This window comes from Melitaea cinxia, chromosome 30, assembly GCF_905220565.1.
Source record: "Melitaea cinxia chromosome 30, ilMelCinx1.1, whole genome shotgun sequence".
Taxonomy (NCBI): domain Eukaryota; kingdom Metazoa; phylum Arthropoda; class Insecta; order Lepidoptera; family Nymphalidae; genus Melitaea; species Melitaea cinxia.
Window position 1 is genome coordinate 4,447,482 of NC_059423.1, and position 27,798 is coordinate 4,475,279.

Sequence of the window (27,798 nt, forward strand, 5' to 3'; positions counted from 1 at the left end):
GTGTTATCCCCTAGTCGCCTCTTACGATACCCACGGGAAGAGAGGGGCTGGCTATATTCAATATTGTACAAATACTACTGCTCTCAATTAATGTTCTGTTACTGTTGACAATAAGTTGACCAGAGCTCTTAGGGACGGTCAGTGCTCGGGTCGGTAACGCGCTTGCAATACTCCTAGTATTGTCGGCATTCATAGGCTAAGTAAGCTATCTGATTACCATCTGGCAGACAGTTCGTTTAATTGTTACCTGCTTTGTAAAAGATTTTGTTAACTTGAAGTATAAAAAAAAATATTAATTACCGTTCCTTGTAACTCAATCTGAACATAACAGACGGAGTTCACTGAACTGAAAATCCTTTATTAAAACATGAGTAAGCGATGGCTTTAACTTTGTCGTTAATGAATATTAAAAAAAAAACAAATTAGTTGTAATTTATAATTATAAATAAATTAAAATTATTTATCGGCAATCTTATCATGAAACATTCATTATGATATAAAAATATGTAAAATCTTTATAATTATTTTTTTATAATTTGTTAGGTATTTTTTGTGAAAAAAAGAAAATGATACGAGAAAGTAAATATGTTTATAGTTGGATTAATGATTTTTGAGGTTACCTGCATCCTTACTAATATAAGTCAATAAATATAATATTAATAAAAGATTTAAAGCTTACTATATAAATTAATTATTCCTAAAAGATACTTTTTTGGATTTTGCAAAAATTAATAATAAATAAAATTAAAAAAAAAAAAAAACAATTATTCATTGGACTCGTATCGATCGCTGTCTTATGTGTTTTATTTGGATGTAGTTTTAGAATTTAACAAACGTCGCTGATAAATGATACGGTAAAGTTTTATTATAAAATTATGATGTACCTTAAAATTATATGTGTAACAACATTGTAATTGTTTAATAAAAAAAAAATAATACTAGGTAAATGTGTGATTATTTTATATTTATTGTCTCATTGGTTACTAAATAGCGTTGTCATAAGCCTGCGTGTTTTTTTAATGATATTTATAATAAATAAGTTACATTATTATTGATTTGATGTTGCGTGGTGTCGGCCGAGTGGAATAGCACCACCCCCTTTCTTCCCGTGGGAGTCGTAAAAGGCGACCGAAGGATAAACCTGGCCCAAAATTATCAGGGTCCTGGAAAAGAAAAACTTCATTTGAAACCCGGAATGGGGTCTCCGTCAAGCATTTATGACATAGCTCTAAAATGCGAAAGACTCCTGCAGCCGAACTGGCTCCACACGTACCGACTCGTCGTTCCTGCGGGCCTAGCCAGTGAGGTCGAGAGGGTGGCGCAGAGCTTAGGCAACTCTGCGTTTTCCTGAACAGTGTCCTAGGCGACACAGGATCTTTCTGACACTGTCTAAATCGGCTGCAATAGACGGACTAAGGCCAATGACTGTTTACTTGATAAATAAATTTAAAAATATATATATATTTAATTTATTTAAGACTCATTTTGCCTGAACCGAGTATCATTTTTAAGAATGATTATTTTATGAAATTTGGATTTTATAAAAATCCAAATTTCACATCATGCTTTACAAGTTCATTCATTATATCATTTAGTTAAATGGCTTCCAATAGTGCCAAAATAACAAAAATGATTTCGCCAATGTGAAGTAAAACTGAGAAGACTCGAGGGAGATTAAACGGTGTGGTCGAGGTTACAATACTTTGAGATAAGACCGTCGACGCAGTGATCTTTCTGCTCTGCGGGTTGTGGGTTCGATTCCCACGCTGAGTCTGTGTGTAATATATGTATTTATCCTAAAAAGTAATGTAGCTATATCAGTCGATTGGTATAAGACAAGAATTAACTTGCTTATCTTAGGAACAGACGACCATCTTAAATGTATTTATTTATATTGACAGTACTTTATGCACAAAGGTCAATCTTTTTAAGATAAGCTTAGGTCTTGGAAAGATGAACCGATTTGATACTGTTTCTTTTACTTGAAAGCGAGTTTCCTTGCGGTGATTGTTAGCTATGTTTGGTAAAAATCTATCCACCAGTTTGAAGATAATCAGATCCTATATAAAATGACGTAAATCGTTTTCAGTATAAAAAAGAATTATTGGATATGTTTTTTTTTTTAATTTTTAATTTAATAGCGTAATAAATAAAGATACATAACTAATATTGTCTATTAGATATGAAATGTTAGACAATCGTAAAACCTTCTAGAACAAAACAAAGCAAGCGACCGGTACACTTACGTGTCTTACGTTCGCACGATGCACTTAACAATCAACAATAAAAAAAAAATTGCCATTTCGCAACAACCCTGAACGACGACATTTCGTACAACAACCTAAAAAGACGAACAAAATGTATTGTTGAAAAATCCTTCATACTTAATAAGAACACATTGTGACTTACCGAAAATACTAGCTTTCCGCCTGGCTTCGCCCGCCTGAATTGTACAATTTTTCTTGGTCCGTTTTCATTCGTTTGAAAAATATAGGCTATGTCACTGTGATAGCATTATCCTGGTGTAAAAATGAACATTCCTCCCGTGACCGTGGTTGCTGTGTATCCGAAACGTCGAGCATTTAAAATACTTAATAAACCGCGGTAAAATCCGAAAAAGTTGTTTTATTAATTAAAAAAAAAAAAATTGTCTTACATAAGTTAATCTTTCGCTTGCCCTATTATTGTAATGTTGATATTTCGGGAAGTGACATTATTGTTTTATTTGTTCTTAAATATTGACCTATATAGTGTTGTATAGATAACAATCTGTTCTTTAAAGGCATGAATAAGAATGACTACTTTAAGTTAGATTGGATTTTTTGTGAATTACAAGGAAAAAGGATTTTATATTTTCGAAATTAATCAAATGTAATTAAATTTATTATTGCAATAATAAATTAATTTTTATAGCTTAGAATTTAAAAAATATACATACATATTGATTGATAGCGTCTTGCTATTGATATTTTCGCATACAAGAAAAAGTTTTGAAAGAAGAACAATTAGAGAAGCAATGTTCACTATTCAAATACTTTTAAAAGTCTAAAAGTATTAAAAAAATGTAATTTATTAACCTAATAAAAATAATATACACTTTATTACAATTATTTGACAATTTATTAGCAAAAATATAACAACCGCATCCTATAAACATCCCGTGTGAACAAGGCATAAATAAATAAAAAATATAAAAGCCGCCATTTTGTCCGCTCACTCGCCAATAAAACCGCGCGAAAATTGAATTCCTGACTCAGTCGTTCGCGCGAACGCTTCCGAAGTAGACGTGCGTTGGGATTTTTGGGTTTTTTATTTTTATATATCACCAAGAGGTGTTCAAGATGAAGTACCTATTTGTTCTCGCTGTTTTCGCGTTGGCGTTCGCCGCTGAAGAGAAGAAGGAGGAAAGGCCGAAGACTTTCCAACGACTGATTCCCGCTGACGTACTGAGAGGTCAGTGACTTAATTATTTAATTTGATTAAATTAGGGACTGTATGATAAAGGGTATAAAGGGAAAACAATATTTGTTTTATGGTGACGATTTAAAGACCTAACATGCAATTGATAATTTATTTTTACGTAATGTAGAATGTGAAATATTGCTTAGAAAAAAACTATAATTTCTAGTCAAAATGTGTTAATAATATTTAAAAGTAATTAATGGTTTGAAAAATATAGCAACACTTTTAAAATTTAAATAAAAAAATATTTATAATTCATTAATCAAAAAGAGAAAGATTGTAATTTTAAATTATGTAAATTCAATTTTACTTTTTTACAATTTGCATAAATATTAAAAAGTAAGATTTTTTTACGAAAAGATAAAAAAGGTTTTAAAAACTGAAAAAATATGCCAAAAAGTAAAAAAAAAATTTCTTAAAACAATTTTTTCAATTAGTTCTAAAAAAATGAAATCGTTTTTTTTTTATGAATTAACACAAAAAAGTAATTTTTTTTCGTCTCAATTATTTAAATATTTATTTTTCAATCATTATGTTAATTAATAAAATAAATACGCTATTAAATTTATTTAATAAAAGTAATCATGAAAGTAACTTTAGACATCAACGCGAGTAAGGCCGTTGCTTAATATAATAAACAAGCTTGTACCCCAGTATGGTAGACAGTACAAAATAGTATGTTTATTAATGTAATATTTCAACTAGGAAATGGTACATTACGGAAATTTCTATTGAATTAATTTTGTATACATTTGCATACTGTCTGATTTGTTGTATATTTTTTAGTTAGTATTTTTAGCCGACTTAAAAAAAGAAGGAGGTTCATTGCAATAGTTTCAGTATTAAAAAAAATCAAAGTAATTTCACAAAGTAAAAATTATAAAAAATACCATTTTTTATTAAATTTCCTTAGTTTCTACGAAGCATTAATAGTTCTGAAAAAAACTATAATTTTTGCGATTTTTTTTCCTTATTTCCTTAATTTTGATAAGATACCTATATACTTTTACAACTGGAGGAGGCCTATACCCGAAAGGGGCCATGACAGATTAATCTGAAATACCTACTTAATAAGCATAGTTTCTATATATATATTTGATGTTATTGATATAAAAGAAAGGCTTATATAATAATAATAATAGTAAACCTATATACTTTAGCCTATCGGTAGTTCAATGCTGGATATAAGCCTATCCAATCCGATATCAATAGTAAAAAAATATGTTCTATCGGGAGATTGTCAACAATTTTTTCAGCTAGCAACAAAAATTTAACGGGTACATTAATATTTAAACGTGTATAATAATTATTGTATATCTATGTCGATATTTAAAAAGGAGTTGTCAATTAACCTTGACCTTGACAATCAGAGCGTAAACCAGAATACAAAAATTAATAATTTTTTAATAAGTATATTTGATTAAAGTTTAAGCGTTTTAATGTCAAAACTTGTCAAATTTTGTTTTTTATTAAATTCAATTTAAAATCATTTTTTATCACTATTAAACGAAATATATATACGTGGTATTTCAAAGTATTTATTATAACATTAAGTGAAATCTTAAACAGAAAGGATTCAGCTGATAACTTACAAGCCATTTTATTTATCTGATAAATGATTCTATAACCAAATTTCGTAGTTTATTTGGTGGGTGAGACTGTCAAAGACTTTGGCAGTAACTAATGAGGTCAGTGTTTATCATATGGAATCGTAATTTCGAAATAAATAAATAAATATATAGTGAAGTTTGTCTAGTTTAATTAATAATATAAATTAATTGATTCTGTAACTTTATCTTTCCTTTATCAGTAAATATTATTCAGTATTATCGTTTAAAGTATTCTAAAACATTATTTATTTTTCCTGATAATACAAAAAAACAACATAGTTTCATTAAAAAAAAAATATCTACATTTTAGTCTAGATGTTTTTACTATTTCGATAGTAAATTTCTTGATCAGATTTCTTTCGTTATAAGTCAAGACTTTAAAAAAAGTAATTGATTTTAATTATTATTTTTTAACCTACTTCCAAAAAAGGAGGAGGTTCTCAATTCGACTGTATTTTTTAAATGTTTATAATCGTTATGTCGTATATATCGTATTTCGTATAAAGTTACTTCCCGTTGACTGTATGCTTAGATCTTTAAAACTATGCAATGGATTTTGATGCGGATTACTTTAGTAAATAGAGTGATTCCAGAGGAACGTTTATATGTATAATATATGTACAATATAGTAGGGGAACATTGATAGTTTTTTCAACCGCGCGAAGCCGGGGCTTAAAAAAAACATTCAATCAGTTAAAATATAAAATTTTATTTCTAAAATCAGATACATACGGTTAAATTTTTATGTATACATGGATATAATTATGTTGCAATTATGCATTTCAAAGGAAATGTGTAATCATACGCATCCAATATGTTTGGCAACCGATTGCGCGATTTGTAACTGCCACAGATTTACGTTGCGATAGCGCCCGATGTATGTGTGCTACTTATGTTAATAAAATGATTATTTAAGTTTCATGTCAATATCTTTTAAAAGACTTTTAAACTTTGTAAAATCTATAGCTGAAAATAGTAATAAAAGTAATTTTCAAATTCATATCTTTTAAAAGATATTCAATTTTTTTAATCCGAACTCTGTGGTTTTCGTAGTTATTATCTATAGTTAAGTATATGTCATTTTTGTCCTTTTATGTTGATATTTTGTTTATTACACGGATTTATTCCTTTGTCTATACTTATATTTTGCAAAGAAACCTTTTTTAAATTAAAACGTAATTATTGTATTTATAATTATTATTAATTTAAAATCAATATACAACTTTTAAATCAAAATCAATATTTAAAAACAATAAAAACTAAAATAATACCGAACACATTTCCGGTACAATTTATATTTATAGAAAATACTTTACAGTGCTTTTTGTCGGTTGCAATTATTTTTTATCTGTCACAAGTAATTAAATAATAAAAAAAAGTAAAAAGTTCCTGTTGGCCTTTGTTACGGTTTGAGTCATATAAATGTGAGTGATTGGAACAAACCTTGGATTATTCTAGAAACATTTACATTACATTTAAGTACACCGACGTAATAATATGCTAATGACTTGAACTAGACCAATCTATACTATATTATTATAAAGCTGAAGTTTGTTTGTTTGTACGCGCTAATTTCAGAAACTACTTTTCTTCACATTAACGTGAATGAAATCACGTGGTATAGCTAGTTTATTAATGGAATTAGATCTAAGTTGAAGATTTGTCTCTCTTTCGATCTATCTAAAAGAAAAGTAAAAAACAATTGTATTTTTAAACACATATAATTATATATATAACCTCAACAGTGACACTTAGACTCTACAGTAAGACATAGTTTTTATTTGTTAACTAGCTGCCCAGACAGACTTCATTCTGTCAAAAGTTAATAGTACAAATTTAATTATTTTTTAATTTTTTTAGTATTAAAACCTTCCGTCGGCTAAGAAACATACAAAAAAAAAAATTGCCAAATTGGTCGAGCCATTCTCGAGCTATGCGCTGAGCAACATTCATTTTTATTTATATAACTATAAGATATAAAATATCCAGTGTGTATTACTTCTTTTTGCGTGATACACTTGTAAATTGCAGGCTTCCAGACTATATTTTATTATGCAATGATTATGAGTCTGTCATTTCATAATGAAAGTGTTTATTTGGAGCATAACATTTTTTTTCTGTTGCGTTATGATGATTATGTTACGGCTTTTGAGTTTATATATAAAAAAATTATATCAACTTATCAGTAGTTATTCTAAAGATACATTCATAATTTATATAAAAAGAATGCAGGTGCTAGATAAAAAAGAACTATTTTTTTTTTTGAAAAACTAAGCTATTTGGAATGAAATTAAATTTGAAATTTTATTACTATTTTAATCGAAATGTTAAATTAAAAAAAAATGTTAAATAAAAACCTTAAATAATTTTATTTTTGTAACAAAAAAAAAATAGGTTAGTAAATAGTAATGAAATAGATATTCCGTGATTTAATCGAATGGAAAGTTTATGATGAACGACTTTTTTCGTTCGTTTTTTGTCTGACAGACGCTCATTACAATTTCACGCTATCATGAATAACAAGAACGACGTATTTTATAATTAATTAAAGAAATAATGAATCATTAAATTAATTTCAACGTAAACAAAGAATATATTATAAAATTTATTGCCCTATAAGAAGTGTCAATGTGTTTGTTGATTTTGAAATTATTTAAAAAGGTTTTTAATGGAATTATTGTGCATTCAGTTAATATTTATAAGTTTTGCATTATGGATTATATAATGAAATTAAAAAATAAATGTTACTCTTGTTTTGTTTAATATTTTCTATAATTATTTAAATGTTATTTAACTCTCGCATTGTAAATGTAACTGTGTATTATAAAAATTTCAAATGACACCTTAAAAAATACTCTTGTAAAAAAAGAAAAACAAAACACAAATTGAAAGGATCAAGAAATTATAAATAAATTCGAATAAATTAAATATATATAGAGTACAACCTTGAAGAATTAATTACTATTTCTAATGTTACGTAAGCGTACAGGTTATTAAATTAAAACATTTAAATATAGTATACAAGTGATAATCATCACATTGAACCTTATATACTACACACGATTTCCAAACTTCATATAAACAAAATATCCTTCAAATAGAAGAACCTATATAATTTAAGTTCACTTGTTGACCTATCTTGTACCTAAAGTACTGCTTCTAATTGGCTGATATTTCGTATATAACTTGTTATATGTAATATATGTGAATTAATTTAATGTCTTACACTTTTTTTTACGAACCTACCTAGTATATAAAAGAAATTTTATTTTTTTATTATATAATATAATTATGTACATATATATTTTTCTTTGTCACACCGAAGACGCTGCTGCCCGTCTTCGGCCTGTGTATTTCAAAGCCAGCAGTTGATGGTTACCCCGCCATCGGTCGGCTTTATAAGTTCCAAGGTGGTAGTGGAACTTTGTTATCCCTTAGTCGCCTCTTATGACACCCACAGGAAGAGAGGGGGTGGCTATATTCTTTATTGCCGTAGCCACACAGTCTACTACTACTACTAGTCTAGACAAAAATAAGATTATAAAGAATTTCAGTTAGCACTACAACAATTCTTCTAAGTATTACTCGTATATGAGAGCCCGCTGTTAGCTGTTTACTGTTAAAAGTGAAATCAACCGGGAAGTTGATAGCTTACGATTTCTTGTTTTATTTAAACGCTAGAACGAAGATAGTCATTATGTAATACACTAGCTGTGCGCCGCGGCTTAACACGCTTTAATTTGAGGGAAAAAATAACCCATAGCGTTCCTTGGTAAAAAACATGTAATGTGAAAAAAAAAATTCAATTCGAACTTGTTGATCCTGAAATAAGCAAGTTTGAAACAAACGGACAAACTCATCAGCTTTATAATATTAGTGTACATAGTAAATTTATAAATTTACGTAATATGCTATGATGATTTGGTGTACGCTATCTTAAACTGTGTTTAGTAATTTAATTGTAAAGCGAGTTAATAATTTTTTATTTTCAGTTTTTGTTTGGTTTTTTTTTTTTTAACTTTAAATGTTTTTTTAAAGATTTTTATTTTTTATATATATTAGTTTTTAATTTTTTTACTATGCCAACATTTTTAAAAATTTTAAACAAAAAGTTACAATAATAAAAGTAATATTACTTTTTATACAATAAACACAATTATGATAAATAACAAAAATAATATTAGTACAAAAGGCGGTCTTACTCATATAGCAATTTCTTCTAACTTTTATTGAGAGAACTTAAAAAAATCCTTTTGATGGCTGGGAACAAAATAAAAATAATATAAATAAATATAAAAATTATAAATATTAGAATCTGAATCATGAAATACTTGCCTTCACAGTTACATATTGAGATCGCTTCTGATAAATCACCGCTACATGAAATCAAACGTTAGTGAAAGTCAGAAGTATCTAGAAGTGTCAGAATGTAGGGCGGTTAGTCCGAAGACGGATCGACATGTCGTAATCGCTTGTGTAACAGTGTTTTACAAGCGAATCGACTTTGTTTATAGCTAATTTTTTATATTTAAGATCATTAGTTTCATGTGTTTTTAAATTAATTTTATTATTGTTAAAAAATACAAATATTTATTGGATATTTATAAATACTGACAATATTTTAGGTTCAAATTGTTAGTGCGCATTGCAATAATAATAAAAAAATATGTATTGCAATAATATAAAACGACAAGAAAAAAAATATAACAAAGAAAGAAAGAATAATGTATTATTAAAAAAATAAATAAAAGATAAACAGAGCGGATAGTAAAAAAAAATAATGGCAACTATTAAAGAAAAAAGAAAAAGAAAAACAAAGCCACCAATAAGCAAAGCTTAAAATTAAAACAATATTAAAACACTATAAAAAAACTCAGTCCCGCCAAAATCGTTGTCATTTTGACATTTAAGTGATTGCATTCTCAATGCAATCGTGTTTTAACCAGCCTTGGATGCAACAATGTGCCCGTTCTCCACACGAGTAATCGCTTGTATCAGCAATTCAAATTAAAGACAACGTTACACATACTTACCTAATATTGTTAAAAGAACACATTCATTAAAAAAAGTTTTTCAAATATCGAATTTCATTTGAATTTTTATCCGACACTTTTAACCTCCTTTGTTTTCTTGTCCTCGAAAATGTGACAACACAAACTATTAAGTTTTCCTACATAATATTTCGTATAATTTAATACTTTAAACAATCTACAGCATTTTCCACAACAAAAAATTGGCCTCATAAAATTCATTTAACCTGTAACATACCACTACTCGGCCTATAAGCCTGTTTCAATATAGTTTTTGATATTATAGCAAATTATACTACATGTAATACGCAATCCTAATGCCCTGATTACGAGCCCCAACTTACAAGACTAGTCAACAGGTCTACGTTGGATGAATTATTCAAGATAATTGTATTACGTAAATCGTTTACAAAGTATTTAACTATGCACTTTTTTTGCAATTTTATGCAATATTTATAATACAAATTAATAAAAAATATTCTAATTTAACGTTAATTTATTTAATTTAAGACCTATATTTTAATTTTAATGTTCTTGGCCGATTTTTATATTTTAAACAAGAAATAGGCGTATCGGTGATAATAAAAACCGGTAATAGTAAATTTAAATGAGGTATTAAAACTCAAAACAGAAGAAAAAAATAGATAATAAAAAAATAAATCATAATTTTATTCAAAATAATAATTTTTGAAGTCAAGCTCGACTCAGGTGAAATATAGCAAATTAATGTATTCAAGTCACCTACATATTAAGCTAGGTGTGGTAGTGCTTAATCTTTAAACGTAGATCTAGACCAGGGCCGGTCACGCGAAAGCTATTTCAAACATTTAAATGTACTTTATTTAAGAGTATATAAAAGCGAAAATGCTTTAAATAAAGTTGTAGTCAGACACTTTACAGTATTACGAAAGTGTGTTAACACTTTCGATCTTAATCCATATGTTTTAAATGTTTACCTGTTGGATACTGCTATTTGTCAGGTAGTTTTAACAGCAATTTTAAATTAAATGTAGGCCGTTGTTTCGTTCTGTATACGATACTTATTCTTGCAAAGTTATTGCTGTTTCATGTTGTGTGTTTGTATGGCATGATGTTTTAAAGCCTATAAGTCTCACTAATAAATTATTGAACCCTTTTTGAGCTACCATACAAATAAACAACCAAAAAAATATAATAGAGAAAAACGTTTACATTTTCCTAATTATTAATTTTAATTTTCATTAAAATTTGTCCAGTTGTTCAACATTAATAAAAAGACTAAATTTTTCTCCTCTAGATTTCCCCGGTCTCTGCTTCGCATCCACCCGCTGTGCCACAGTCGAACCTGGCAACTCCTGGGACTTGGCTCCCTTCTGTGGTCGTAGCACCTGCGCAGTCAGTGAAGACACACCCCCCAGGCTCCTGGAACTCGTTGAGGACTGCGGACCCCTTCCCTTGGCTAACCCCAAATGCAAACTCGACACTGGTAAGACATTATTTTTTTAGAAGACAACCTATTGGTTGGCACAAAAATATTATCGAATTTTCAAGCTTTGTATTAAGATACGGCTAAGCAAAATATATTTTGCTTAAAATTTGAAGCAGCTTGATTAAGAATGGGCGTCAACCTTACAGGGAATCACAGCCTGAAAAATAAGTACGGTTCAGATGTGTTGTGTTACTTTGGTGAGTAAGGTGACCAGAGCTCCTGGGAAGAGTTAGGGCTAGAGTCGGAAACGCGCTGGCAATGCTCCTAATGTTGCAGGCTACGTCCCATTTACCGTTAAATGGACTTTTATTTGCCAACTTTATGGTATAAAAAAAGCTAAACTTCAGAAATTCGTCTATATCGAGACAAGACAAACCTTCTGAAGAATCCCTTTTGCTATAGTTCTGGTATTTGTAGTTCCCTTTACCTTTACCCATTTTACCCTTACAAGAAGTTTTGATCAGAATTGGTATTCTACCCATTATATTTAAATTGTTGTTACCATAATTAGTTGTTACATATTAGTAGCGAAAAATGAGCAATTCTCTGTTATTATCACTAATTGGAATAAATGAATGTAATCACTGACCGTCAGATCTTATTGCTTTATTAACCTGAGGTCAGGTTCAGACTATTTTTCTAATTATTTTCAATCATGCAACAAACTACGAAAAGTATTTTATTGCATTTTATTATATTAAAATACTAGCTGTGCCTCCGACTTCGTTCGCGTGGAATTAAAAACATTTTTTGTTCAGTTCGCAGAGTTACAAAATAAATAAATTTCTAAAATATAAGTAGCCTGAGTTACGCCTTATTACATCAGCTATCTGCAAGTGGAAGTTCTGTCAAAATCGGAACAGCCATTTCAGAGATTAGCAGGAACAAACAGTGGGACAGACAGACAAAAATTGTAAAAAATATTATATTGGTATATGTACTGTGTATACATCCATATGCATTTGGTAAAAAGCGGTTATTTTAGTATTACAAACAGACACTCTAATTTTATTTATTTGTAAAGATTAAAAGAATATCTTATGTTGTTTATTATAAAAAGGAGCTCCTTTTTGTTTTAAGTCCTTCTCACAGATTTTGAATTTTGATTTCCTTTTTAGACAAAACCAACAAGACTGCACCCTTCCCCGACTGCTGTCCAGTATTCACATGTGAAGATGGCGTCAAATTAGAATACCCAGAACTCCCCACACCACCAGCAGAAGAAAAGAAAACTGAGGAAGCTAAGGCCTAAATTAAAATATAGTTTTAAATTTGATTAATTATAATTATATGGACGCTCAATTGACGTTACACTTTCCCGCGTCCATTTCAAAATCTATTGTATTTATGTATATAAAAGTAATTTTATTACCGCTTTCTATTTGTAACTAACAATCAGCTATTGTTCAAAATTCAAAGCGGTTTCCTATTTCCGGTTCCGTTGGTAACAAAAACCTTTGTTCGGTTTTTAAAGTTGGTCGCGTTTTCTTTTTTTATTATTTTTTTTAGGAGTTTATCGATCTTTTTTTACTTGAATACCTGCCTATTATAAGAAAAGTTTGTGATATTGATTAAATAATAGAAAAGAGATTCAATAAAAAAATACAAATTTCTAAGTTATTGATTTTTATTTTGTGACTATTCCTGTTCCCTTTAAATAAAACGGGTATTGTACATTATTATTTTATTGTAAGCTTCTTTGTAATTTTTACCTCGGGGAGCACCTTAAGCCGTCGGTCCCAGTTGTTAATAATGTACACCTGATAGCGATCGTTACTCATAGTAGGGAATATATCCGCCAATCCGCATTGGAGTAGCGTGGTGGATGAAGCTCTGATCCTTCTCCTACATGGGGAAAAAAGCCTATGCCCCGCAGTCCGATATTACAGGCTGAAGCTTTTTTCTCATCTTCTTTATTTTTTTTTGCTTATATTTCTAGATTCACAGAGATTTATCGTGTGACTAAGAATATTAAAAATACGTAAAAAAAATGGAAATATGTAACAAAGATGTTACTCATATAATATAAATTGGAAGTTTATATTAATAATAATTTACGATGTGTGAATATAGTAAAATATAACTAAATATGTATATAATGAAACACATTTTTTTTAAATAAGTAACTTCAGTTTCTTGCCAATTCCTTTCTGCAGACTCTACATGTTAAATCAGCAGTAGTTTCACTTTAACTGTCATTGATTAATTAAAACAAATATAATTCAATTTGTTGATTCAAAAGTACTGTTGAAGCCAATTTTAATAAAGTAACTTTTGATTTTGATCTCATATCAGATGATAAAAAGGTAGCGAGAGAGAAAAGATACATATTTAATTAAACAGTTTGAACAGGAGTGTTGAATGTATATTTAATTTTATTAGTTTATAGAATGAAACACAGATGGCGTTGTTCGTAAATAGATCGCGCTATCGAGGTTTCGTGTAGATTTAGTTAGGTCAAAATGTCAAATATTGTATGTATATTCGGTGGTTATTGTTATCATTATCTGGTGTAATTGTTATGCTTGTCCATCAGCCATTAAACTATTTCCTCACATTAACACTAGTTGTTTTATCGACACGCCAGAGGGAGCTGAACGTTCCTAGGGGGTTTAATTGTTATGCTTGTCCATCAGCCATTAAACTATTTCCTCACATTAACACTAGTTGTTTTATCGACACGCCAGAGGGAGCTGAACGTTCCTAGGGTGAACTAGCGTTGTTGCTATATGTACTATAGTTTTGTACAGGAGTTCAAACTATTTAGTTAGTGCTCCCGCACACTTACAATTAAGTTGGCCGACTACCGAACAACTAAATTGCGTACGTGTGCGGACGTTTACAACTTAGTTGATCAACTTTATTTTGTTGGTTGGTTAGCCGCAGACTATTCGATTTAATCAGTGACAGTGTTGCTAGCGCGGTGCGTGTGCGTGAAAATGCGGAAAAAAAACGCTCTAATTGCTCTAATAATAAAAAGAAGATGAAAACAAAAAAGAAAATTTTGGGTGCACATATATTAAGTAATAGATTAGAATATGGGAAGCATCGTACATTGCATTCTAAACTCAGATGTTATCCAGATAAATTTTTTTCATACTACAGAATGAGTATTTCGTCTTTTGATGAACTCGTATATCTAATTGGGCCAGCAATAATCAAACAGGACACACCTTTCCGACTCGTTATAGCCGTTGAAGAAATATATTTTGTTTAAATATAATTAATATACATCCACGGGCTTTTGAAACCCATGTCCTTTTTTATTTCTAAAACATGCTATTTTTTTAATTAAGGTTCATCTATAAGTTCTTCTACTATACAAATGCTTTCGTAAAAAAAGCATTTGTATCTCTTCAAAGCTAATTCAGATATAATATCACGAACAATAAGATATCCGCAAAAGTTATATGTACCATTTCAAAAACTAACTCTTTATAAAAAAATGTACACTGTATGGCTATAAAAATTTATAACACATTGCCCGATACCTTAAAAGACCTTACAACTGCAGTGTTTAAGAAAAAAATATTTGATCTGCTGTTGGAGAAAATGTATTACGATGTTAATGACTTTTTAGTGCACGGAATTTAGGATATTAATTTAATGATCTTAAAGATAGTCAATTAAATTCACTATACAAAAACTGTTAGATGTCAATTTAAATTCATGGTTAAGGTTCTTGCAAAGGTTTTCTTCCAACACATGGTATCTTTGGTTGTGATAATCGATTGAAACCTAAAAAAATAAATAAAGGAATAACTGCATTAACAATTTTGCTCAGATGCTTTAGTTTTGTAATTAATTAAAGCAACAGTGGCCACTCATATATAATTATGTGGTCAACGTGTTTATAATGGTATGAAAGTCATTTAATTTGATTAAGTCTAGGAACTATACTAAATATGTTTAGTAGTTAGTGTACGGTGTTCCACACAACTTTAAATGATAGAAGAAATGATATATAAAAATGTTTATTGATAAAATAAATGATAGTTAAAACATGATAAAAATTGCTACTGAGTGCACACGCCCGCGAGGTTATATGTGAACTGAACTTATTGCTTAACATACAAAAAAATTAATAAATTTAATTATAATATAAAATGCCGAGTTGGCGCAAATGTACGGTCGTTCACCGTACATGCTCCGGGTCAGGAGATGAAGGGATGATGCTACATGGTTGACAATAATTAAAGATAAAATAACCTACTAACTAAATGCTATAAAACGCTTATATTGATTTATTTGATTGATATCAAGAATGATAAAAATTAAAAATCAAAATGATAAAAATGAATCTTAAATAACACATATAACTTAGAAATATTGAAAATTGATAAAATAAAAATTAGCACAGCATATTATTTTGTAAAATGATTAATAAAACTCGGAGAAGTCGCCTTATGGGCGATCTGTGAATATTTCTAAAATCGTTCATTTCGATATGTTCATGTGACGAGTTGCTCGATGATGATGGGGATTTCTTAATTACTAATAGGTAACGTTGATAATTTTACGACTGGCCTCTGGATGGTGCCATTCTTCGTCTTGATAGTTACGACCCGTACGTGTCCATCCTTTCCAGGGTGTAGATCAACGACTCTGCCAAGGGGCCATTTGCCGGGCGGTAAGTTTGTGTCATGAATGATGACTACATCGCCTATTTTCTGATTTTGCTGGGGCTGTTGCCACTTGCTGCGAGCTGATAATTGGCACAGATATTCGTTTTGCCAACGCTTCCATAAATCATTGAAGATTTTTTGAGTTAGCTGCCATCTTGTTCTTTCATCTCGTTCGGTTTCTAGGATGCTGAGTGTCGGGCCACTTGCCAAGAAATGAGACGGTGTGAGGAAATTTATGTCATCGGGATCTTCCGTGATAGCGCACAGCGGTCTGGTGTTTAAACACGCTTCTATTTGTGCTAATAATGTAGCATATTCCTCGTAGGTCAGTTTTTGCTCTCCAAGAACTCTCCGAAGGTGATGCTTTAGGCTCTTGACAGCTGCTTCCCAGAGCCCACCGGCACTGGGCCAAGATGGTGCGTTAAAATGAAATTCTATGTTCATGTCAGTGATTTCGCGATAAAATTGTTCATTTAATAATTGTTGCAAGTTGAGGTATTCTTTTTGTAAGACGCGACCGGCGCCTACAAAGTTGGTCCCATTATCGCAGTATATATGGCGCGGTGCTCCACGTCTAGCTGCCATCCGCCGAAGTGCTGATATAAATGCTGACGATGATAAATCGGAGACAAGCTCGAGATGCACTGCTTTAGTGACCATACAAACGAATACGGCGATGTACCCTTTGGTAATCTTGGCTCCTCTACCTTTGTTGTACTTGACGTCAACGTAGCCAGTGAAGTCGACGCCGCAGTTGTAAAACGGCCGAGTTGGATTGCAGCGGGCAGCTGGTAAATCACCCATGAGTTGGTTTTGCTTATCAGGGTTATGCTTTCTGCAGATAACGCACTTGCAGATGTACTTCTTAACTGCTCTGTTCCCTCCTATCACCCAGTAGTGCTGTCTAAGGCGTGATAGCGTTAACCTCGCGCCACCATGAAATGTGTTTCTATGCGCTTGGTCTATAAGCAAGTTTGTTAAATGACTTTCATGAGGTATGATTAAAGGAGTCTTCATATCATCTTCAATCTGTGCATGCTTGATTCTGCTTCCTACTCGTAATAATCCTTCTTTATCTAAGAAAGGATTTAAGTTAAGAATTTTACTTTTCGAACTGATTTTTTCTTGATTAAAAATACAGTTAATTTCCTCCGTAAACTCGATGTTTTGATAAAATTTTATGATCATATGGTTTGCTCGTAATAATTCATTAATTGATAAATAAAACTGTTTATTTGATAAGTCTCGGTTACGTGACACCACACGTAGTATCCAAGCGAGTACTCTGGTTGCATGAATGAAATTGCTGTATCTGCTTATTATATCGTTAATTATACAATGTTGGTTTGTAATAGCAACAGCTGTTTGATGTTTAGTTAATTGTTTTGTTTCTTGATCTGTGTAGTAAATCGGGCATTCTTCTTGATAATTTGAATTGAACGAGGTTAACCATGATGGTCCAGTCCACCATAAGGGATGCTGCTGTAGTTGTTTTACAGTGATTCCTCTACTAGCACAGTCCGCTGGGTTATCTTGTGATTTTATATAGCGCCAGCATTCTGAAGGCATAATTGTTTTGATCTGTTCAACCCTGTTTGTTACAAATGCCTTCCATCGATTAGAGTCACCTTGGATCCATCCTAATGCTGCGGTGGAGTCCGTCCATCCAAACACTTTGATGTTATAGTTAGTTAATGTGCGTGAAACAACATCCATTAACTTTGATAGTAAAAGGCATGCCATTAATTCGAGTCGTGGCAATGTGATTTTTTTCTTTACAGGTACTAGTCTTGCTTTCGCCGCTCCGATGACAACAAATGAATGATTGGTACTCTTTTGATCTTGAAGATTATATATTTTGTAGTAAACAACACAGGCGTACGCTTTAGTTGATGCGTCACAAAACCCATGTAGCTCGATCTTGTCGTATTCGTGACTTTTTAACCACCTCTGTACTTTTATCTCGTTGATAGATTCCAAATCTTCCCGGATTATATTCCACTCCCTTTTCAATTCTTCTGGTAGTTCGTTATTCCATTGGATGTCGTGTGTCGTAGCCACACTGTTTGAAATAAAAGTTTCAGCTTAGTTGTAACGGGAGACAGCCATCCTAACGGGTCGAATATTTTGGATATTTCCGACAAAAGTACCCGCTTAGTTAGCGATTTAGATGGAGTGCTTAAATTGAGTTGAAACGATAAAACGTCTTCCTGAGGGATCCATTTTAATCCCAGAGCCTTAGTTGATTCATGATGCTTGAAGTCGAATGATGTTTGATTTGAGACAGGGTCCGTCAATAATTTGGTGTTGGACGACCACTTGCGGAGGTTAAATCCACCTGAACTGAGAAGTGCTATCAGTTCAGTTTTCAGTTTGAAAGCAGAGTTGATGTCATCACTCCCAAACAACAGGTCATCCATGTAGAACTGTTCTTCTAGTGCTTGCTTAGCTCTGATCTAGTATTTATGACCTTCATCTTTCGCTAGTTGTTTCAGCGTCATCATAGCAAGAAAAGGAGCAGCCTTAGTACCGTAAGTAACGGTTGATAATTTATATTCAAGTAGAGGGCTATTATCGCTGTAGTATCGAGTTTGTTGTTTGGTCGGTTCTCTCCAGATAATTTTGTGTAAATTTTGATCTTCAGGATGTAATTTGATCTGTCTGAACATTTTTTCAATATCTGCCGTAAATGCGATCTCGTACAATCTCCATTTTAAAATCAAAGATAATAAATCTTTCTGCAAGTTGGGGCCGCTATACATTAAGTCGTTAAGACTAAGTCCTGATGACGTGGGTGATGACGCATTGAAAACGACTCGCAACGTTGTAGTAGCGGAGTCGGGGCGAATGACACAATGGTGCGGTAAATAATACGACGGTTTCGGATTACCGTCAATTTTGTTTACCTTTTGCATATGACCCAATGTAATATACTCGTCAATGAAGGCTGAGTAATCGTGTGATAATTTTTCGTTTCTTGTGAGCTTTTTTTCTAACCGAAGAAACTGTGCTGTTGCTCTCTGCTTAGACTCTCCTAATTTCTCCATGGCGTCTGGTTTCATAGGGAGTCTTACGATGTATCGACCGTCTGATTGACGTGTCGTTTGTTCATTATACTGCTTAACACAATGATGGGCTTCTAATGAAGTGTTTTCAGAAGTATCCGCGATGTCTTCGATTGACCAGAATCTTTGTATATCTTCTGTGTTAGTTGATATCACGTTACATTGATAGGTTTTAACGTTACCACATAATAACCAACCAAGTTGCGTTTGTTGCGCAATGGGCTGGGATTCGTTATCTCCCTTAATAATTCCTCCCATCATGATAAGGGAATAAATGTCAGCACCTAGTAACAGATCTACCGGTTTACTGATATAAAACTCGGGGTCCGATAATTGAATGTGCTCTATATGCGGCCACGTTGGTTTAGGGAATGATTGATTCGGAAGATTACTGATAAGACTATTCATTATTATTACTTTCATATTGAACGTGAATTCGCTGTTTATTGCTGATGCTGTTATTTGTATAGAACCCTTGCTATTATTACCTTGAGAACCTAGTCCAAATACTACGCCTTTGCAACGACGACGGGGCAATCGCAGTCGCTGCGCTGCATTCTCAGTGATGAGAGATATCTGCGATCCTTGATCAATAAGCGCTCGCATGGTGTGCTGCGTACCATCTGCAGCTGTTACTTTTATTAGTGCTGTTGCAAGAAGGATTTCCGCTGCTTTCTGCTGTGATACGTTAACTCTGTCCGAGTGGCTGGCTTCTGTGTGTGAAGAATAACTGAATGCGTCATGCAGTAAGGTGTTATGCATTTCTGTACATTTATTACATGTCTTTGTTGAGATGCATTTGTTTCCCTTGTGATCATATAAACAGTTAGTGCATAGTCGTAGGCCATAGACAGTCTTTAACTTCATGTCATTTGACATTTCTAAAAATTCTTTACAGTTGAAAATGCCGTGTTTCCCTTTGCATTGGGGGCATTGTAATGCTGACGAAACAAGTAACGATTTAGAAATATGTTTGTTCGGTTGATATGCGTTGTTAGTTGAATATTTATTGTAATTATAATTATTTTGCTGATTCGGTTTCTTTGTATTAAATGAAGAATACTGCGAGGTTGATTTTTGCGCAATACTATCTTGTTTTCGTTTCGAAGCTTCTAGTGAGGTAAATTTCATTTCTAAGAACTCGAAAAATTCGGCCAATGTAGGTAATTCTCTCGGGTTTTTTAAAGACTCTATGTAATCCTTATGTGTCTCTTGGTCAAGTTTTTGAGAGAGTATATGAACCACTAGCGGGTCCCACGTAGTGATGTCGACTCCAAGCGACTTTATGGCATTCAAGCATTCATTTGCAGTATCGTGAATTTTCTTTATAATTGCTGCAGTTTGAAGTGACATTGTTGGTAAATTCAATAACATGTTGATATGAGAGCTGAATATTAACTTTTTGTTGTTATATCTGTGATTCAGAATATCCCAACAAATTTGATAGTTCTCTGTACTGACGTTTAAATGCTGTATGAGTTTTTCAGCTTCCCCTTTGACCTTGCTCTTTAAGAACTGCATTTTCTGCGCATTGGACATGGAACGATTTTTATGAATCGTTTCTAAAAATAGATCTTTAAACGAATTCCATTTATGATAATCCCCGTGGAAGAATGGTATGTCCATAGTTGGTGTTGATTGTGTTCTAAAAGATGCTGACCACATTTTTTGATTTAAAACTTTCTTGATTTCGATATATTCCCGCTCGTAAATGTTAAAGGAACGCTCGTATTCTTTATCTTCTTCGTACAGTTCACTGTCGATCTCCCAGTGCAAATTGTCAATATTTGACCAGCGTGACTCTATGTGCTTTAAAATGTCTTCGAATTCCCATTTTTCAGAGATGTTGTTGAAGTCGATGTTAGTGATCGTTCGTGAAAACGCCTTAAAATTGCTTTTTTGTTTGCGAAGCATTTCATTTAATTTGCTACAGGTGCTGCTGTTCTTCATTTCTTTTGAATGAGAGCTCTGATGTGGTCTAGCTTGCGGTACTGGTATCGCAGGAGCATCTACATGGGCGTCGTTGTCCGATGAGGCGGTAGCTGGTGTTGGCGACGCTTTGATACCACCTCTCCTAGCAGGTGACGCTGATGGCCTTAACATAAGAGTTTCAAATATTTGTAACTTGCCAAGCTGCGGTTTCTCAGGCATTTGGTGAACAGAAGGATTTTCAGTAAATAAAGAATACAGATGCAGGTACTGTACCAGTTCTTGATAATAATCATTAGTTTTCTGATAGCAGTTATGCTTGAAGTATTCATGATCAACGTTTTGATAGTCAATAAGCTGCATATGATTGCCATTAAACTCGTTCCAGTAGGCTTCTAGAGTTGATATACGCCTCTGGATGTTAGAGTATGTCTTCCTTTCAGCACCATCTTTCTTAAAGTTGGTGTAAATATTTTCAATACTTTGCATAAGCTGGTACTGCGTGGTAATGATATCTTCCATTTTTGATTCACGATATTATGTGGTTAACTGATACACCCGGAAAACACTGATTGTTTGATAATGATATACGTTTTTTTAAAAAAAAATCGTAAAAAATTTTGAAAGTGTCACTGTAAGTTCCACGTTTCACTTATTGTTCGCCTCACAAGTCGCAGTAAAACGATTGTCCACGTAATCAACACGCACTCGCGAGGTCCCTAGATCGAAGGACCATAAAGTTGTTCGGTGTTCCACACAACTTTAAATGATACAGGAAATGATATATAAAAATGTTTATTGATAAAATAAATGATAGTTAAAACATGATAAAAATTGCTACTAAGTGCACAGGCCCGCGAGGTTATAAGTGAACTGAACTTATTGCTTAACATACAAAAAAATTAATAAATTTAATTATAATATGAAATGCCGAGTTGGCGCAAGTGTACGGTCGTTCACCGTACAGTGAATTAGTCGGAGGAACATTAGCTCAACTCAACAACAAACGCATAACATAACACAGAAAGATCACGAAAATAAACAAAATATCGCAAAAAACCGGCGCAAGCGTCAGAAATTAGCAGACATTTGTAATTTGTATCAGAGATAATTGTATCGTGTGAATTTAACACAATAAAATTTGTGTTTAGCGCCATCTAGGTATATGAATTATAAACATGCTTTAAAACTGCCATCTCTTATTTATAGTTGTCACTTTTCTTACGATTATAATCCGACAATATTAAAAAACACATCTAAATCTATTTTGTAGAGGGACTACATATACTTCGTGATTTTGTATCATTGTACCTATTGCTGTCCCCAGTTTTTAACCGACTTCCAAAAAAGGAGGAGGTTCTCAATTCGACTGTATTTTTTTTTTTTTTTTTTTTTTTGTATGTTACATCAGAACTTTTGCCCAGGTAGACCGATTTCGACAAATTTTGTTTTAATCGAAAGGTGGTGTGTGCCAATTGGTCCCATTTAAATTTATTTGAGATCTAACAACAACTTTTCGAGTTATATCTAATAATGCGTTTTTAGTTGACGCTTTTTTCGTCGACCTACGTTGTATTATACCGCATAACTTTCTGCTGGATGTACCGATTTTGATAATTCTTTTTTTGTTGGAAAGGGGGTATTCTTAGTTTGGTACCATGAATAGGAAACTAGGATCTGCTGATGGGCTCCCAGAGAAATCGAGGGAAACTCTCGAAAATCCGCAATAACTTTTTACTGGGTGTACCGATTTTGATAATTTTTAATTTAATTGAAAGCTGATATTTATCATGTGGTCACATATAAATTTTATCGAGATCTGATAAATACTTTTTGAGTAATCTTTGATAACGCGTAGTTGCTTGACTATTTTTTCGTCGATCTACGTTGTATTACTTGTCGATGTAATTGAAGTCGGTTTTTTTTTTCATTTGCGAGCAAACACAATTATTTGTACTAAGATTAATCGCCCTGCATCTTGCCGTGCGACTGACCAAATAAGTTGGAGATAGTCAGCGAGCTTGTATAAGGTAACCGTGCTAATGAACAGTTGGACAACTTTTTAATTGTACGTCGATCGGAAGTGCATTTCGATTCTGATACGATCGGTATCCAATTAATTAGTTGGACAACTTAGTTGGAGAAGATGTGCGGGCTTCCAATGGCATTATACCTATTAGTATACTCTGCGATTTAGTCGTAACGGCGTTCGGCCAACTTAATTGTATGTGTGCGGGAGCACTTAAAATACATTTTATAGATTTAAGTGTCTGGTACTTATAGTCATTGGTTACAATTTTATCATATACTAGATGTGTTCCGCGGTTACTACCGCGTTCATTTTAGAAAAGCCTACTAAAATATTATATACTCCATATCCTTCTTCGGTAAATGGATTATCAAACGCAAATAGAATTTTTCAAATTGAACCAGTACTTCCTGAGGCATTCAAAAAATAAACTTAGCTTATATTATTATTGTATAATATGATATTATTATTATATATATAATAGTTCAAAAATGGACAACCAGTAAAAAAACGAATTAACTCAATAATTTATTTTGGAATAATGAATCTCACAAGTATAATTAATACAGAATACAGTAACTCTCAACACTTTAAATATGTATCATATAAACATACAGCTAAATATGGTATAATTAATTACAAATAAATTAAAAAAAATCGAATATTCATTGTAACACGACAGAAAAACTATTTTCATTGACACAAACTACGTAACCATAGACAAGCCAATCATTACGGTAACAGTCTATAAATACAATTTTTTAACATTTTTTTTAATCTATATCTAAACACAGACTTAATTATTTTTTATGATATTATATATTTTTAAAACGTTATTATATGTTAAAATAATCGTCTATAACGTTAAATCACAATTCTCCTAATATTTACTTATTTGCACAAAATAGACATCGATTGCAATTTTCTTTTTTTTTAAATATATTTTGAGCTGTCATTGTCAACAAGCAACACTTAGAATGGCTGACCTTGAAAGCGCGCGAAACCTTTGACAGCTGTCAAAATAACATCTAAGTTTGACGTCTATCTTAATAAAAAAATGTTTTCAAATTGAGATTTAACGTAAAAATATTCACATTTATTATAAACGAGCGAAAAATACACTTTTTTATAAATATACACCATGAAAATATATTTGAGTATGTCAATGCTGAATTAATTGATAAAATTAAAGTTCAAAAACTGAAAGAAAATTTGTTGTCATAACAGAAATTTAAATCAATTAAATGGAACTTTTCAATCCCAATCGCATTTTCATGTATATTAATCATACATTTTTATAAAATATTTTTGAGTTGTTTACAAATTAAACAATTTCCCATTGACATACTCATTTGTGCTACTATTTTGAAATAAAATAAACTGATATGTCTGTATGTGGTACACTATAACAAAAATAAAAAATAAAATCTTATATTTCAAGTAAAACAAGAGGTAGTGACAGGAAGATTAAAATTATTATTTTTTTTCTCCAAAACCTTAACGAGTACGAAAATAGCACTTGTCCTCAAAGTTTGCGTGACGTCATTAAAATATTCCTATTTTATATACAATTATTACAATAATTCCTCTCTTATTGACCTTTTTTATTATTCTTATTTAATTTTTACTATCGAAGATATGCTTCAAACAGTGAAGTGATTTTATATATTTTTTAAAGTTTTAACTACGTGACTTGTTATGTGTGTGAAAGAGATAATACCAATTGATAGTTCTATCTCTTTCTAACAATATTATAATATAATTCCGAAATATATTCTAGTTTAAATTAATTTTGTCATACTAAGCTCTAGACAATAAAATTTGAATGTAATTGTAATTGTATAATTAAAAAACGAAAAAAATATATATATTGATTATTCTTCTTTAGTAAAATATGCTTTTTTATTAAAATTATATTTATAAAACATTAAGCTTGAAGTCAGTAAACGATGTAAGTAAACAATGGCTATAAATATTAAATACTGCGAAACAGCAATGGACTTCAAGTCTCAATAATATTATTTTAATAGTTTTTTTTTGTAGATAGATAGAAATAAACCGTTATTTGTTTAGAAAAAATATTGAAGATAATTATCTATGTTTATTTATTGTTTTCTAATGTTTATGCGAAGTTCATTCATTATAATGAAACAAATTTTTCGCATTTTATCGCGGTTTATTAAATTTTTTAGATGCCCGACGTTTCGGATTTCATGGTCACGGGAGGACTTTTATTTTTCAATTGCGGCTTGTTGAGAAAGAAATATTACTGACACACATACACACAGTGCCTATATTTACTTGTTTTGTCTGCTCTGTCTGACGTAATCTTTGGAAATCTGGACTACCCACTAAAAACCAGCGGTGCCCTCGTCGTCCTAGTGGGGCGCCACGGTACCACTATAAGTATTCGCCATGACGCCCCGACGTATGACCGCAAGTAATCTTTGGAAATCTACCCCAACGCTTTTAACTCGATTCAGCCTGTAATATCCCTCTGCTGGGCCCAGGCCTCTTTCCCCATGTAGGAGAAGGATCAGAGCTTTTTAACATAAATAAATGAGTAGATTTTCATTGATAATTATTTTATAAGATATAATACATTTAGTAAGTTGTTAAATGAAACGAAATCAATTCATTTTAGTTCATGACTTCAAAATAATATAATCAGTGCTAGGCATACTTTTTATTTCGCCAGATTATAATGACGTTATGAAGGAATGTTTTTCTATCATTTTGAATATCTCAATATATTTCGGAATAGGAATTGAATAATTCCTCGTCAAATAATACAAGTTCACGTAGTTATAGTGAATCTAATTCGTACAATCATTGATTAATCAACATTTAATGCTATATGTATTACCTTTCCAGTTTGTAATATTACAATTTTTTACCCATTTATGACTGTTTCCATAAACTATATATGTTTATATGGAACTTTTCAAAAGTCATTAAAGTAGAGCACAGCAGGATTTTTGCTGCTAAAAATCTGGAGCAGCCCGACTGGGGAAGTGCTTCAACCTCAAAAGATCTCAGCTAAATAATACTGCATTCAAGCAGTGTTGTGTTCCTATGGTGAGTAAGGTGACCAGAGCTCCTGGGAGGATTTGGCATAGGGTTGGCAACGCGCTTGCGATGCTTCTGGCCTTGCAGGCATCTATAGGCTACGGTGATCGCTTACCTAAAAAGATTATGTTAAAATTTTATATATAGTAATCAAAATAATAGTTTATAGAAACCGACAATTAGAATGTTTAGTTAGTCTTTGTTGTACAAATTAGATCAATCATATTGCACGATTATCTAACTAAGCGTTTGCTTACATAGGAAAAAAATCTCAAAAGGCTTAGCAAAAATAAAGAAAGAAGCACATTTCCATTTACATACCATTTTCACACAAAAACTACGCTCGCATCCAAAAACTCTGAGAGTAAAAAATATATCAGCATATACTATGACGATATTTATTTAAAACCGCTGAACTCCTGAGCCACAATTACAATCTAAGATTCAGTTAGAATATAGTCCATACAATAATGTCACTAGAAATGATTACATTGTATGTTTCTCAAACTCTTACTTTCATTCGTCAAAAATCGTTTAAAAGGTAACTACATTAATCTACGTATATAATCACTACATCGGTATATAACGGTTCACAATTCTATACCTATATACCTTAACGATCTAATTTTTAATTTTATTTTGTTGGCAATCTCCTAAAATCGGGTTAAGAAGCTCGGTTAGGGGGTAGACAATGTTTATTGTATTTAACTGCAACGATGTTACTGTAGCCATTCTAACACCTATAACAACAAGCTACTCGGTTACCTGGTCTAAGTGTCTGAATTTCAGGCTATTATGATTCTTTTTACATATGCCGTAAGGGCGTCTATACGCACGTCGACGAGTAGCCCAAATTTATATCAAAATATTCTACGTAATTCTATACAAACTTTATAAATTTATACAATATTGAAATTGATCAACATCGATTCAAACTAAGTACATCACTATAAGCTTCGTAACATTATAACAAGAAGCGTAAATTAATCTGTCATACACATGTTATATCAAATAATAACTAATATAAACAAACTTTAAATTCAGTGTCCCTTTTTATCGATTATATATCGCCATAAACTCAGAAGGGTAAAAATCTTTTGTAAAATATACACGTTTTTTATACTGCTTCTATATTCTCAAAATAAACAAAAAATTTTGACACTTGCGTTATTGGCAGTTGTGTATTTTCATTTGTTAATCCGACGCATTATGTATCATTTTTATATACTTATATTAATGTATACTAAATGAAATATTAAATGAAATAATCTACTCGTTTTGTGCGATATTATGCGACTCTCTTATTATTAATTTTTCTACATTTTAACAATTATTAAGTCTAAACCACTTATCGAAAATCTTAACACTCATTTTTCTAACATCGTAAAACGTTAAAGGTTACAAGAATGGTTTTTTTAAAATGACAGGCGTTACTAATTCCGTTGACATTTATTTAAAATCCTATCACAATAAAATGTTTTTGAATCGTTGACAAAACAAAAAAAGAATAA

General features: G+C 31.6%; 3 protein-coding genes across 3 annotated transcripts; 1 reads left to right on the plus strand and 2 right to left on the minus strand.

Annotated features, from left to right (window-relative positions):
* Positions 1-3,231: 3,231 nt before the first annotated feature.
* On the plus strand, positions 3,232-13,186 carry LOC123668324. Its single transcript, XM_045602083.1, has 3 exons — positions 3,232-3,453; positions 11,379-11,567; positions 12,689-13,186. The coding sequence occupies exons 1-3, from the start codon at positions 3,342-3,344 to the stop codon at positions 12,820-12,822; spliced, it is 435 nt and encodes a 144-aa protein (XP_045458039.1). The 5' UTR covers positions 3,232-3,341; the 3' UTR covers positions 12,823-13,186.
* Positions 13,187-16,057: 2,871 nt separating this feature from the next.
* Positions 16,058-18,615, minus strand: LOC123668108. Its single transcript, XM_045601902.1, has 2 exons — positions 18,311-18,615; positions 16,058-18,257 (listed from the first exon to the last, which is right to left on the minus strand). The coding sequence occupies exons 1-2, from the start codon at positions 18,613-18,615 to the stop codon at positions 16,058-16,060; spliced, it is 2,505 nt and encodes an 834-aa protein (XP_045457858.1).
* A 36-nt stretch (positions 18,616-18,651) lies between these two features.
* Positions 18,652-21,711, minus strand: LOC123668109. The gene has a single exon (XM_045601903.1). It carries the CDS (start codon positions 21,709-21,711, stop codon positions 18,652-18,654), a length of 3,060 nt encoding a protein of 1,019 aa, XP_045457859.1.
* Between the last annotated feature and the right edge of the window lie 6,087 nt (positions 21,712-27,798).